This window comes from Neolamprologus multifasciatus, chromosome 1, assembly GCF_963576455.1.
Source record: "Neolamprologus multifasciatus chromosome 1, fNeoMul1.2, whole genome shotgun sequence".
Classification (NCBI taxonomy): domain Eukaryota; kingdom Metazoa; phylum Chordata; class Actinopteri; order Cichliformes; family Cichlidae; genus Neolamprologus; species Neolamprologus multifasciatus.
The window spans coordinates 22,997,272-23,010,830 of NC_140439.1; the positions used below are offsets into that span (position 1 = coordinate 22,997,272).

Genomic DNA, 13,559 nt, shown 5'->3' on the forward strand with positions numbered 1-13,559 from the left:
CAAATCTACAGAAATCCTGACAGTGTGACAAACAGTCTAGAGTTTGGTCTAGTTCGTAATGGTCTAGAGCAGCGGTCCCCAACCCCCGGGCCATGGACCTGTTCCGGTCCATGAGTCGTTTGGTACCGGGCTTAAGAGTTGAGGCTCAGGTGTGAAATTTATAGTTTTCAGGGTTTTTATCGTTATTTTTAATTGGGTTTTTTTGTTAACTCTGCTTCCCTGGGTATTTCCAAGTGTGTTATGAATAAATCATATTATTTTGGTACTGGTACTGGTTTTATTTTGTTGTATTTATCCGATATCTTAAAGGCCGGTCCGTGAAAATATTGTCGGACATAAAATGGTTGGGGACAGCTGGTCTAGAGTTAATCTTTAAGATCCACAAATAAGTAAATGTAGAGATATAATAGATATTATATAATTATGATTTTTATGCCCTACTAAAACACTACCCTACCAAGCCCTAAACACTGCCCTACCAAGACACTATACATAAAGTATGTACAAACATAAGCAAAACAACATACATGCAAATCAACCTAACTGAAGTTCACTAAATAGGTCACTTGGTAAAATGGTAAGTAGGAAGTCAATTAACTTCTTTTTTTTTTAGAAATGTAGTCAACATTTCTTACTGGATGAAAACTAATGTCTGCTGCCTGATGTAACTATAATGTCCTTAGACCTTTGTCACTAAACTGTGTCTAAAAGAGAAGTATGATTGACAGGGGAAAGTAAAGGACCAGAGGCAGATAAAGTAGAAAAAGTGATGCTGATGTGTGGACAGTGAGGTCATCAGTTATCACCTTGGTGACCTGAAGTGATGCGAGAGAACTTGTCATCACCTTTGCAAGCAGACACGAAGCGCTTGAACGAGAGAGACAGAAGAAAAGCCCATGTGTGGAAATCTTAAAATGAAAAAAAAAAAAATCCAACTGGACCTCATAAATCATCTACACATGGTATAGTGTGTAGCTCTGCATATGCGCCTCTGTTGGTGTTTATGCTCCAGAGATCCATCTCTCTTCTACATGCAAAGTTTCAGTCATATGGTTGTGTTCAGAAGATCACCACCAGAATGGACACCTCTTCAGTCTTGAATGCCCCCTCCTGAGGTGTGAGCTCATGTCTGCACCAGGGATGTTGCCAAAAGAGCACAGAAGCACGCACAACATAGAGCCTGTGTGTGTGTGTGTGTGTGTGTATGTGTGTGTGTGAGTATGTGTATAAATGTGCATATGTATGTAAGCATGTGTGTAAAACAGATGGGAGGAAAGAGAGAAATTAGAGAGGGGTAAAAGAAGAGTAGCGACAGAAAGTCTGCAAGAGCATGTGTGTTTCTGTGTGTGTGTGTTGGACTGAGGGGGCTGTGAGGGGTAAGAGGCGGCGGGAGGGGGAGGGGGGGTAGAAAAGGGAGAGGGGGAGTGGTGTGGTTAGGCATCCAGAGTCAGTGAACATTTTTCTGGCAAGCTTTCTCTATGCTCCTGGCTGCTTGCCCGGCTCTGAAGCAAACTTAAACAAACTCCTGTTGCAGCCATCTGCTGGGCCCGCGGGATAAATCACAGCACTGCTCCGCTCTGTACTGCTCAGCCGCACCACTATCAGGTTACTGTGTTAGCGGCCTCACACACACACACGCGTGCGCACACACAGGCACACACTCACTGACTGTTAGGCATGCAGGAACACATTACAGTTCTCCCTCTCATCCACACATACACACACGGAGACACACGGAGACACACCGAGTAACGCGTCAGCCTGGAGCCAGGGCCTGCCATGGGGCTCACACCACCAGGAGAAGCCAGCAACATGTGGCCCTGCTAATACCACAGGGAGAGATGAAGAGGAGGACGGAGGTGGGGAGAAAAACAAAGAGTGTGTGAGTGTGTGTGTGTGTGGGGGGGGGGGGGGGGGGGGAGTAGATGAATGAGGTGAAGGGGATGAGGGAGAGAAGGAGAAAGATGGATAGAGGACACAGCTGGAAGAACAAGAATAAGGAAAAAGAAAGGGGAAAAAAGACAACCTTTGACACCCAAGTCAAGCCAAGTGCAATTTTATAGCCCCCTGTAGAAGAGGGGAACATGAATACACCTAGTACCCCTCTGCCTCTGTGAGCTTTCATAACAAGTTAAGCCTTTTATAATGGCGGCTATCTGAGGATGATGGTTTCCACATCATACTCGTCACAACGCTTATGGTAAAGGTTTCTCTAACGTTATACTTGCCCTCTTTTCCAATAGTTTGTGTTATGGCTCCTCTTAAGAAATATTCTGACTCAATAGCATTGTCAATAAATCCTGACATGAGACTGTAATGATGGAGCTACACATGAAGAGGTTTTCAGATCATTTGACAGCTCAAATCTTCTTTGTTGGCTTACCACTCTGGCTCCTTCGCTGTGGCCTTGAAAGTAAGCTCTGCACATCAACCATGACTAGCACATCGCTCCACATCGCACACAACTCTTGACCATGTGGGATATGCCACTGACCGAGCTGGCAGGTTGCATGTTAGGATAATACTAGCCTCGCAGCCTTGGATTAGGTTAGATATGCTTTCAGTAAGTCATAGACATGACCAGCAGTGGTAAACTGCCACGTGAAACCTATATTAATAACATGTCAACAGTGCAAATGGCATGCTTGAAAGAGATAGCGGGCAAAAAGTAACAAATAAATAATGACAGGCCTTCTGGAAGTGTCTGTGGTATCTATCTGTCAGACAGATGCAGAAACTGTATCAGTTTATTTCTGACTCATAGCCTGGTCACGTCAGTGTGGGGAAAATTCACCCATGGAAACTATTCACAAAGTCTTCTGACTATGCCTGTGTGTTTGCGTGTGTCCATGCATGTGTGTTTGTGTTTCTGTGACTGTCCACTTAACGGTATGTTAAGTAAAGGTAGGTGGAAGTTTATATCACCTTTCCTTGTTTGCATGATGCTCTGGATAACTAAAGGTAACTCAACCTCAATCCAAACTAAAGGTCAAATGTAGCCACCGTCCTAAGTAAGTTTTTTTTAAACAGGCGCTGCCTAAAATTGCAGCAGTAATTGTGCGATCACTTCAACATTACTACTTTGATGTACAGTGTAGAGATCAGATAATACTAAATGTGGCAAGGCTAGTCTGTATAGTCTGGATTCTTCCAGACACGCAAAAGTCTCTGGCTTCATGGGAGGCTCAGTCCAAAGCTCCCTCTCTGTCTTCTTCTTCCCAGCTGTCCTGAAGCTGGCAGGACAAACTGAGTATGTGTGAGACCAGGTGGCTGAGCGGCATGTGTGGGGGTGCTGGTGAAGGAGGTCACGGCCAGCACTTGGGGATGCTTGCAGGAGGAGGGAGTAATATAAGAAGGGAATGTCATCCTCAGCCAAAATACGCTCCCAGAAGATCACCAGTAATGTTAATCTTTATCTCTTCATTGGTCGGCTGACAGAAAGAGGTGAAGCGATCTGGCAATTGGTTGGTCAGAGGCGGGAGTTAGAGCCCCTTCTTGCTGAGCAGAGGGGAAGAGGGTGTGTAGTATATTTAGTCCACTCTTTAGTCTCCAGCTGACATCTTCAGTTGTCCTGACAGCAGGGTAAGGTTGAATCTTCTCTCTCTCTCTCTTCACCCCATTAAAAATATCAGCAGGGCAGCAGGGCAAGAGCAAAGTGGGAAATGAAGGGGAAGAGCCAAAGAATGAAAAATCACATTTAGGCGGATCTTCACCAACACTTGGGAGGTCTAAAAGACCAAGACTAATGACTAGCACTTAATAGCAATGAATAATATCCAGTCAACTGAGAGTGCAAGTTACATGTTGAATGTCTGGCAAGGAAATAGGTCTGCTATTAGCTACTGTGTTGTCTCACACACACACACACACACACACACACACACACACACACACACACACAAGTTGCATCCAGGTGCAAAACCACACACACGAACACATACACACACAGAGTGCACACTTGCACAGCTGTGGCACAATCCAGCTGCCTTTGCCAACACAAGAGCGAACACCTGCCATTGCTCCCAACCACCTGGTAGACACACGTGTGCGCAAAGACATGCATTCACACATGCTTGCAGCTGTTCAGTATGTAAATGATCAGAAACATTACTCTTTGTGTATATGTAAGTGTTAGTCTGTGATTGTGGGTGAATGTATGCCATGGTTAGAGTGCAGCTGGTAGAGAGGGTTGAGCTATAGTTGCATTGCACTGTCCTCTATAATTACCACAGTCAAACCAGGTTTACTACTGTATCGTGCCCATATCTAAGTCTGGCACAGGGCGACTACCTTTATAGCCTAACCACTCTTAAACATTGCAACGCCATGCAAGCAACACAGAAGAATTTACAAAAAAGGCCCATGTGAAGTGGAGGAGCAATAAATGACAAACAGATTTACCGTATTTACACATTTGAACAAGCCTTAAAATGTCATACAAAAAAGAAACAAACAGCTTTATTAGGTTGAAAAAAAAAGAAAAAAAAAGAAATACAGGTGCCAAAATTCGACAAAAAAAATGGCTTAAATGGGTTAAACAGAAACAATCCCAATTATTTAATCACGTGTTCTCACACAACTTTTATACAAAAGTAACAGTCGCATCACTTGAGGCAATTTATTCCTCTGGAGTTTTAAAAGATTTATGGAACGCTTTGTACTTCCAATGATTTATAAACAGATTCTGGTGAGTGAAATCAGCAGCTTTCCCCCTTAAGCTGATCTAAAACATATTTAAGGCTTTAACAGAGACATCTTTAGGGGAGCATGTTTTGTCGATTGACATTTGTATGTAACAAATGAGAAAATCATTAACACTAATACAACTTTAAATACATCTGTGCATGGAATTTAATGATCATGTCGTACACTCCACAGACTCAATATGGCAAAGTGATCAAGATACGCTCAACAATGAAGCAGAAGCAAAATTCCCACATACCTGATCATAGCTGAGAAAAGCACACAAGCTTATGTTGACACTGTACATCCACTTTGGTGACTTAATTTCCAACGTCCTATTGTCTAGTCCACTTTATTCCTGCATTAGTTTTGATAAGTACAACTGATAATTCATTTTTAAACCAATCCCATTTGGTACACAGATGGGGCTACCAGCTTATACTTTCATGTATATGATCAACAGGAATGACAAAGTAGCTCCACATCCTCTAATCTTTACTGTTGATCTTGCTAAAGGTTCCCAGTTGTATTGTAACTCACATAGTGTCTTAACTGATTACCAGTATTTTGAGCCTCTGCAGCAGCACTGCTTTCTTTCCATCTCTTTGCGTTTCCTAAACTCAAATCAAACTGCATAAAAACAACTTTACTCATGTGAAAAACCTTCTTCTCTGAGAGCAATGTCAACATGAAACAGTGAAAAAAATAATTTACATTCAATTTTCTCAATAACTATAATCGAAGTTTAAATGACTATAATCAGGGCTTGTTAAAGTAAGCACAACCATTAGGCTAACAAGTGACAGAATATATTTAAAGGTGCATAAAAAATAGAAAGGCTTTCCGAAATGGATTGCTCACAAAATTGGTCTACAACTCATCTAGACTGCGATTTGGATGAAGCTCAGACAACATTTATATATAGTAGTCCATGCAGAAATCCTTGCGATTACAAAAGGTCCAAAAACATTTGCTCTTAGAGGTGTATAGGTTTGTGATTTCGTGGATGAGACATAAAAGGTAAGACATGAAACACTGGAATACCTCAATCTCATCTACTCCATGTATGATCTGATCTGTCCAGTTATGGGCAAGAATGCAGCACTGGGTAAAGGCTAGCGGGAAGAGACTGAGTAAAGCTTTGAAAGCTAAATCCAAATCCACCTCCAGCAGCTTTGAAATTAAGCCTCTCAAATCCCATAGGATCCCAGGTGAAACGCAAGGCTGTCTGTCAAACTGCACTGCTAGCGGAGGACAGAACCACAGCTGCAGAAACTTTACACAATCCACGCAACATGACTGGTTTTAAACAAACACATGCACACTCAAAGACACTTTGTTCCACACAGGCAAGGACTGTGTAAAACACTCTGCAGTTGGCGTGCTGTAATATTTCCTTTCATGAAGACATTTTAAGAATCCCTTTTTTCCGATTTTCTTCTGGCTGCAATTTAAATCCAATTAACCCGCTCACCTTCTCTCAGCCTCCAATTCTTCTTTTTTCAAATACTTCCAATAATTCATCCACAGTGAACATCAAATCTAAATTTAATGTTGGAGTCACTTCTTTCATTGAGCTATAAATCTTCCCTGGTGAAACTGTCGAGATGCTGATGTGTTTTTACCGTGACAGTGAGAATTTAAAATTCTTTTTTTCTTTTCCTTTTTTTAAGCCAATACTTTCTGTAAACACACTGTAAACAACAGAAGCACCTTAAATAACACACTACTGCGTACACACAAAGCAATTGAGTGATTTGAGATGTAGAAATCTGTCTCTGCCCTCGGAGCGGATCACCAATAACAATCCACCCGAAACAGCCTCCAGCATACCGCCACTCAAATATAAACATCATGTGGATACCCTGACAAACAGATTGATCATGCAGATTTTATCAGTGTGTCTAGCTAGCTATTATTTTATTTGCTGTGTCAATCCTTTATGTCATTGTACAAACACTAGACACACCAATAGTTGCAGGGAGACAGTGGGTTTAGCTAAAAGCCTCACATTTTGAGAGCTACACCATCTGTGGGAGGACACCCTGTTCTTCTTCTTCTTCTTCAAGATGAAGATGGTACTTTATGACTTCATGGCTGCATGTTTGCAGTTGTTGCCAAGCAGACTGATCAAATGTGCAGTTATTGTGTGATTTGGAAAGGAAAACTACTGTCACCGTCTACTTGATTCATTTTGTAGATTCACAATATACATTCGAGTAATTAAATACATGTAAGATAAACAAACGTAAAGAAAACTGAAGGTGCAATTTAATGCATCATTTGGACATCAATATGACTATAAGGAAGAGAGCTGCACTTAACTGATCCATCAAGCAACTACTTAAAAACACACACATTTGTATGTATAGCCACTGATTCACAACAGCAGTTATCACAACAAACCATCAGGTAACAGATTACTCGTCCTTTAATCTGCCTTCTATGTCTTGAAGTGCAAAATTCTGCTCTCTATGGAAACAGAGAGCTTACAGGTACATTTAAAATTGTGCTGTTTGGCTTCAATCACAAAAATTTGTGTATGTAGAAAAAGAGCAGCATTTTTAATAAAAAACAAAATGCACCTTGTTGATTTTTAGCATGCATTAGTAAATATACTGTCTTGCTGTTGTGCGGTCTTATAAAGTGTTTTGCTTCTGTTTTTCAGTCTAGTCTATGCGCTGCACATAATAAGAGCACACTGCAACACAGCACAGTTTAACAGCGCTACAAACTAACTCATTCAAAATTGACCAGAGCTGAAAAAACACTCATCTGAAACAGTTTAATCGGAAAACAAACATTATGGCTTTCTTCTTTCCCCCCTAATAAACAGTGTAAAAAAATAGTTGTGGAGTAACACTGGGGAAAACGCAGTTTGAAAAATCTGTTTGCGATAGAGGGTTATATACTTGCAATCAGTTTAAGATTTATATTTTGAAAAAGAAAAAGTGTTTGTCCAGGCATTTCCTAAACCACTGAATAAAACTGTAAACCGTTTGCGAAATGCAACTCAGCGGACATCTGTCTCACTGAGTGCGAGTGGAAGATCTGCTGACCAGCTGCCCCTCCCCAGTCGCAGGCTGGAAGTCTATCCTTATGCACCTGTCAAAGGTTAACATGTTGGACCTGTCAAAGGTCGTGTCCAACATACTAATTAAACACACAGTAGCACAACACAGAGCATGATAGCGACCCATTACTTATGTTTGTCAGTATATCTGCATATAACATTCTGGCTCTTATTTCATGTGTTAATCTGTATCTCGCAAAACAAGCAAATATATATTTCAACATTCTGACACTTCATATTGCGGTTATAAGTATGAATATATGTATAACAATAGAATAGAATAGAATAGAATAGTGTTTATATTTATACAGCCCCTTTTACCAAACACTGCACTAAGGGGAACCAGATGGGCACTCCCTCCTGACAGCCGAAATCCCTGCGATGACAGATCCTCTCAAGCATACAGCATGACACTAGAGGACAAAGCACCTGTTCCCCCTGCGGCTCTCTTGCACAGCCCCTTGCCCACAGAAACACTGGCACTTTCTCAGCCATGAGGTCATTGCCTCACACAGGCCAAAAACGGCTGTGCCACCTGCAAACATCCCAATTCAGAATGATCACCCAAACCTCTGCTCACGCTGCCACTGTTCTCATGTAACCAACCTTATGATCCACTAGCCTTAGTGGAGAGAAAACCCTGCCCCATAATTACACTATATCACACTATATATATCTGGAGTATCCCCTCTCATGTGACTGTTATGAGCTCATCTAGCTCACATGTGAATGCTTAGACAAAAAGAATAAAGATTTAACTTTGGATTTAGCAAAAGGCAGTATGGACTCTGCAGCACAACTTTATCACTCACAATTCGAGTGCCTACCAATATGATCCAAGTCCAACTTTTATCCCCTCAATTAAACAACAAAGCTGTTAATAACACATTTCTATAGACACACGTCTGAACTCCAGATGTTTAACTAACCATGGCGGGATTTTCCAAGCATCATCTGGGTTACTAATGACACATCTTTCTTTACAGCATATGACTCAAAATTTCATTATGCACTTGCATGTTAGTTCAGGATAATCAAGTGCATTAGATTGTTTGATTGTTTTCTTTTTTTTGTGACACCAATGCTAACTGTCACCTAGCACTTCTTTACAGAGAAGAGGGAGCTATTAGATAGACAGCTCCAATCCGCAACCTGATGTGAGGTTGCGGAGTGTGAATAGCATCCACAGATGTTCTTCACATGTCCTGTGTGGTCAGTGTGTCAGTGCTTGTTTGCAAGACAGATCTGTTCATGGAGCCAGCTGGCTGTCTCCTCAGCTCTTCATTAACACGTCACTATCCTTGATTGACCCACACTGGTCCCCTATAAAACCACACGGTCAGAAAATTTGCTGTTGATCATCTGGTAAAATTACATTTTGCTATCATTTTGTGGACCACTTATGCAAAGAGTTTATTGCATCGAAATTACTTCTTACGATACAAGGTTATTTGTCATAAAACCAGCAGATTAATGCACAGTAGCTTTACACAGAAAACGCTGCCAGATCACCCTAATATGGGAAGAATCTGGGTAAAAATGTCACAACGCATGAATGAATGCAGGTCTGGGAAAGTACCAGCTTGGTTTGTACAGTGCGCTTTGAGTGCTTAGGTAGAATAGACGCACGCTATATAAGAACCAGTCCATTTACCATTTACATTGCTACCTACTTTAGCGAAGATCATTGCCAATATCTGCGTATACATTTACTGTAAATATGAATAGGTAGAGCAATTAAACAAATCAAATTAAAAAGAGAAAGATGTTAATGCACAATTTCTTTACCTCACTCTATTTATTTATTTTTTAGTATCAAAATTGATTAATAAAAGTAAAACTGAACTTTAATTGTACAAATTCCTGTTGGTGACAGACTGGTAATCCACTTCTAAAGCTGGTGAAGGAAATTAAGTATATACATAAAATACCACAAACCTGATTAGAAGTGCTGGCTTATTTTTTCTTCATAAATCTCTTGAGAATTTTTGCTATTATTGCCCTAATCTTTACATTAAATTCCTTCAAAATGCTCCTGAGTGAATGAGCTCAAATCAAAATAAACTATTCAGGTAAGACCCACTTAGTCATGTTTTAACAAAAAAAAAGAAAAAGAAAGAAAAAGCAAATACAGGACTGCTTTTGTCACCATAGCTTTCCTCTGTTCTTTATAGAAGTAAAATATCTGAGTGCTTCAAGTCTCCACTTACTGAGACATTCACACAAAACTACTGTTGTTCCCAATGCAGAGTACATTATTGCACTAAACTTCAAGGACTTTCAGTGATATTAATTTATTTAACATAATTAGTTCCCTGCAGTTCTTTATCATCCCTTTTAATTTGACTCAGAGGTTGCATTAGGACAAACACAGTTTGCACTGACAGCTCAAATCCCAGCATACTCAAGTCGATCCAAATCCCAGCATACTGGGTTTTGGAATGAACAGAGCAGAATTTAAAACAGTAGGAAAAAAAGAATATGACTGTGCCGTCTCTCAAACAGCTTTTTTCTCCTTCTTACCTTGTGTCTAGACTGTGGCGGCGTTGATTCTTGTTCTTTCCTCTCCCCATCTGAGGCTCCGGGCTCCAGCCTAGCCCTGTCCTGCTGCATGCTCTGTCCCACCTGCACCATTGCCTTACATTCCTTACATGAGCCAATCACCAACCTCCTGCCATCATCCACAAGGAGCATGCGTGTGCTGCGAGGTGCATATAAGAACACAGGTAGTCTGGCCACAGTAACAGCGCACAGCCTACCTTGCCTGCGCTGCTCCTGCCTGCAGAAGAAGCACACAAAAACCTCACAGCTGTACTGACGTGCCCAGGGTGAACTGGGTGGTTGGGGGTTGGCACTGGATGAGCTAGAGGTAGAAGGGGTGGGCTGACCTAGACCTTTGCTCTCGTGCTGGGCCCACTGAGCATGCAGGTCATGGTAGCAAAGCTTACAGGCTGACACCAGACCTGTGGCATCAACTGGCTTGGCATGGGGTGCAGGAGGATGGACGGTGAGAAATGGAAAGAAAGGCTCCCTCTCACCACAGCGACCAGGCGGGTTAACATGTAGCTGGTACTCTCCTCCTGCACACAGCTCAGCTCCACACAGGTAGCACACTGACATGGAGGTGCTGGGATGTGAAGCCACCCCTGTTTGAGGGTGGGCTGATCCAGAGACATCGATAGACATGGCAGCATGGTACCTGACAAGGAATGAGCTGACAGAGGTGATGAGGTCTTCACTGAGGCTAAGTCGATACGCACTCCAGATCTCCTCCAGGATAAAATGGCACTGTGGACAGCAGTGCACACGGCCGTCCCTCACTCCCTGTGCATTAGGGGGGCAAGGCAACATATTAATGAAAGGAAAGTACATCACACCACGGGATTTGCCAACCCCTGCCTGTGCATATGCTACTCTCATGTCTCCTCCACACTCCTGTCCACAAAGGAAGCAGGCCTCGTGGGAAGCCTTAGGTTCAGGTATGCATTCCATGGGCCCTGAGGATTTTCCCTCCTGCTGACGAAACTGGGAAGAATGAAGTCCAGTTGTGGTCTGGTTGAGGGGGACTACATACAAACGCTGAAGGACAGGCACATCAGCCAGCTGAAAGCTCTGCCACTGCTGCAAGAGAGAGGTGTGACAGCTGCCACAGACAAAGGTTATACCTGCTGGACTAATAGGTATTGCATTATGGGGTGGGGAGTGAAGCCACAAGAAGGGAAAGAAGGGCTCACCCTGTGCCCTCTCTTGTTTCTGAACACTGACTTTAAAACGTCCATCATGTCTGAGCCCAGCGCCACAGATGTAGCACACACACTCTTCTGGACTGGAGTTTGCAGTGTGGTGTGGTTGATCTGCAACAGGTCTACGTTGTGTTCTGCAGTCTGTTTTGCGGTCATACGATTCCCTGTCGCCATCGCTTGTAATGTTAATCTCATCTTCAGAGTTGTCAGAGTTATTCTCCCTGGGAGGAGCCGTGTGACATTTAGAGATGACAGCAGCGGTGACAGCAGAAGACGCAGAAGTGCTGAAGTTCTCCTCGCCTTTTCCCTGGTACAGCAGCGATGGATGCTTGGAAGGAGCACAGCTGCTGTCGGCTACACGCTGGATCTGATGCGACTCCACATGTCTGACATTCTCCTCCTCCAGCCACCGCCTGTTGCGCATAATGACCCCGTTGTCTTGCACAGGTGTGTCAGAGACCGAGCTGTCATAGCATCGCCGGGGGAATCTCTCCTGGGACTTTGCCAAAGATTCTGGTGATTGACAGATATTGTTCATAATTTTAGAACTGCGCCTCGCCGTCAGAGCACTCTCCGCTTTTGGCGATCCCTGCGCCCTATAAACACCCACCGGGTAACGCACTGCCCGCTGTGTATCTGGGCTGTTTTTAATACCGATGCCATTGTTCTTCCTGCTGCTGTCTCTGGGCGATTTTCCAGATGCCCTCACAAACTTGTCTTTGCCCACACCGACTCTGTAGGCAAAATCCATCTCCTGATCTGAAATGTTCTCGTTTTCTGAAAAAGAAGAAAAATCAGACTCTGCGCCCCCGTCGTAGTTTTGGCTACTGACACTGATCCTCCTCTCCAAATCATAGGAGATGTTCCACTCCTGTGGGACCCGACGAGAGTCGCACTGGTACGGACGTTTCAGCCAGTACATGCGCTTCTCAATGGGTGTCCTGCTCCGCTCGAAAGAGTTCCACTGCTCCGTTAGAAAGCAGTGACATACAGCGCACACCAGTACATGACCATCTGGGCTCACTTCACACGCACCCGGGGCTGGCTCCTGATTTTGGAGAAACGGGAAAAAGGGGACCCTCTCTTTTTGATATGCCACTTGTAACCTTAATTCCTTCCCCGGTGTAACTCCGCTTCCACATATAAAACAGTGAACAAGTCCCCCCAATCCATTCCGATCAGTCCCGGAAATGTTACCGGGCAATGTGCTGTCTTCACCGGGCATAGCTGCAGCCATGAGTCGGTGTTTCCGAGATAAGGGTGCCAATTCCTGGTCACGGGGGGAGTTCATTGTTTCACAACATGTAAGGCTAAGCTACATGGCATAACGTCAACAACACACTCATATTCGTGATGCACACTTGTGCCCAAGTCAGGGAAACCATGCAGTCAATTTCTGTTCAAGTTACTCACTGAGTGATAAGATAGATGATAGTCCATTGAAACGACAGCGTGCGGCAACCGCAGAAAACCGTTAACTCTATTTTTCAAGCAAAACATCCATAAAACATCCCAGTAGTCCTTGTTATCTGAAGACTGTAGTCCACATTATTGCACTCGGCGTCCGTGGGTATGACAGAAGAACAACTTGGAATCACTGTCCGCCTCTCCTGCAAACTTTCCTGCCTGCGCCATGTAACTTTGGCTGCTAACTCGCTCACACTGTACACAGCGCCATCCTCAATTCATGGGACCCGCTTCGACACCCCAAAGGAAACCTCCACCCCCTGTCAGCCCCAGTAATAATTTTACAGAGAGCACACATTCCTTCAGTAGCTGCCGATGCATCAAAGTACTGACAATGCACAGGATGTCCACAGTTTACAGGGGGCGTGCATCAGCCCGACGATCAGGCTCCTCCGTGGATCACCTGTGAGCAAAACCTCAAAAATCCATTAGGGAAACGGTGTAGGATAAACTTTCCATGAACACTTTTTTCCATGCACAAAGGTGAAATTTTTTTTTTCCAAAAGCAGACTTTTGTTAATTTAATTACGCATAGATATTTATGGATTTTTTTAAAAGAATATTTATTTTAATGTATTCGAATTAATAGATTA

At 43.1% G+C, this 13,559-nt stretch overlaps 1 protein-coding gene across 1 annotated transcript in view; it reads right to left on the reverse strand.

Annotated features, from left to right (window-relative positions):
* gse1b (Gse1 coiled-coil protein b) overlaps positions 1-13,338 on the reverse strand; it is a 166,884-nt gene extending 153,546 nt beyond the window's left edge. The window contains exon 1 of the mRNA XM_085168036.1: positions 10,280-13,338. Coding sequence (XP_085024162.1) covers positions 10,280-12,790 — 2,511 coding nt within the window. The 5' untranslated portion in view covers positions 12,791-13,338. The remainder of the gene's footprint in view (positions 1-10,279) is intronic.
* Positions 13,339-13,559: the final 221 nt, after the last annotated feature.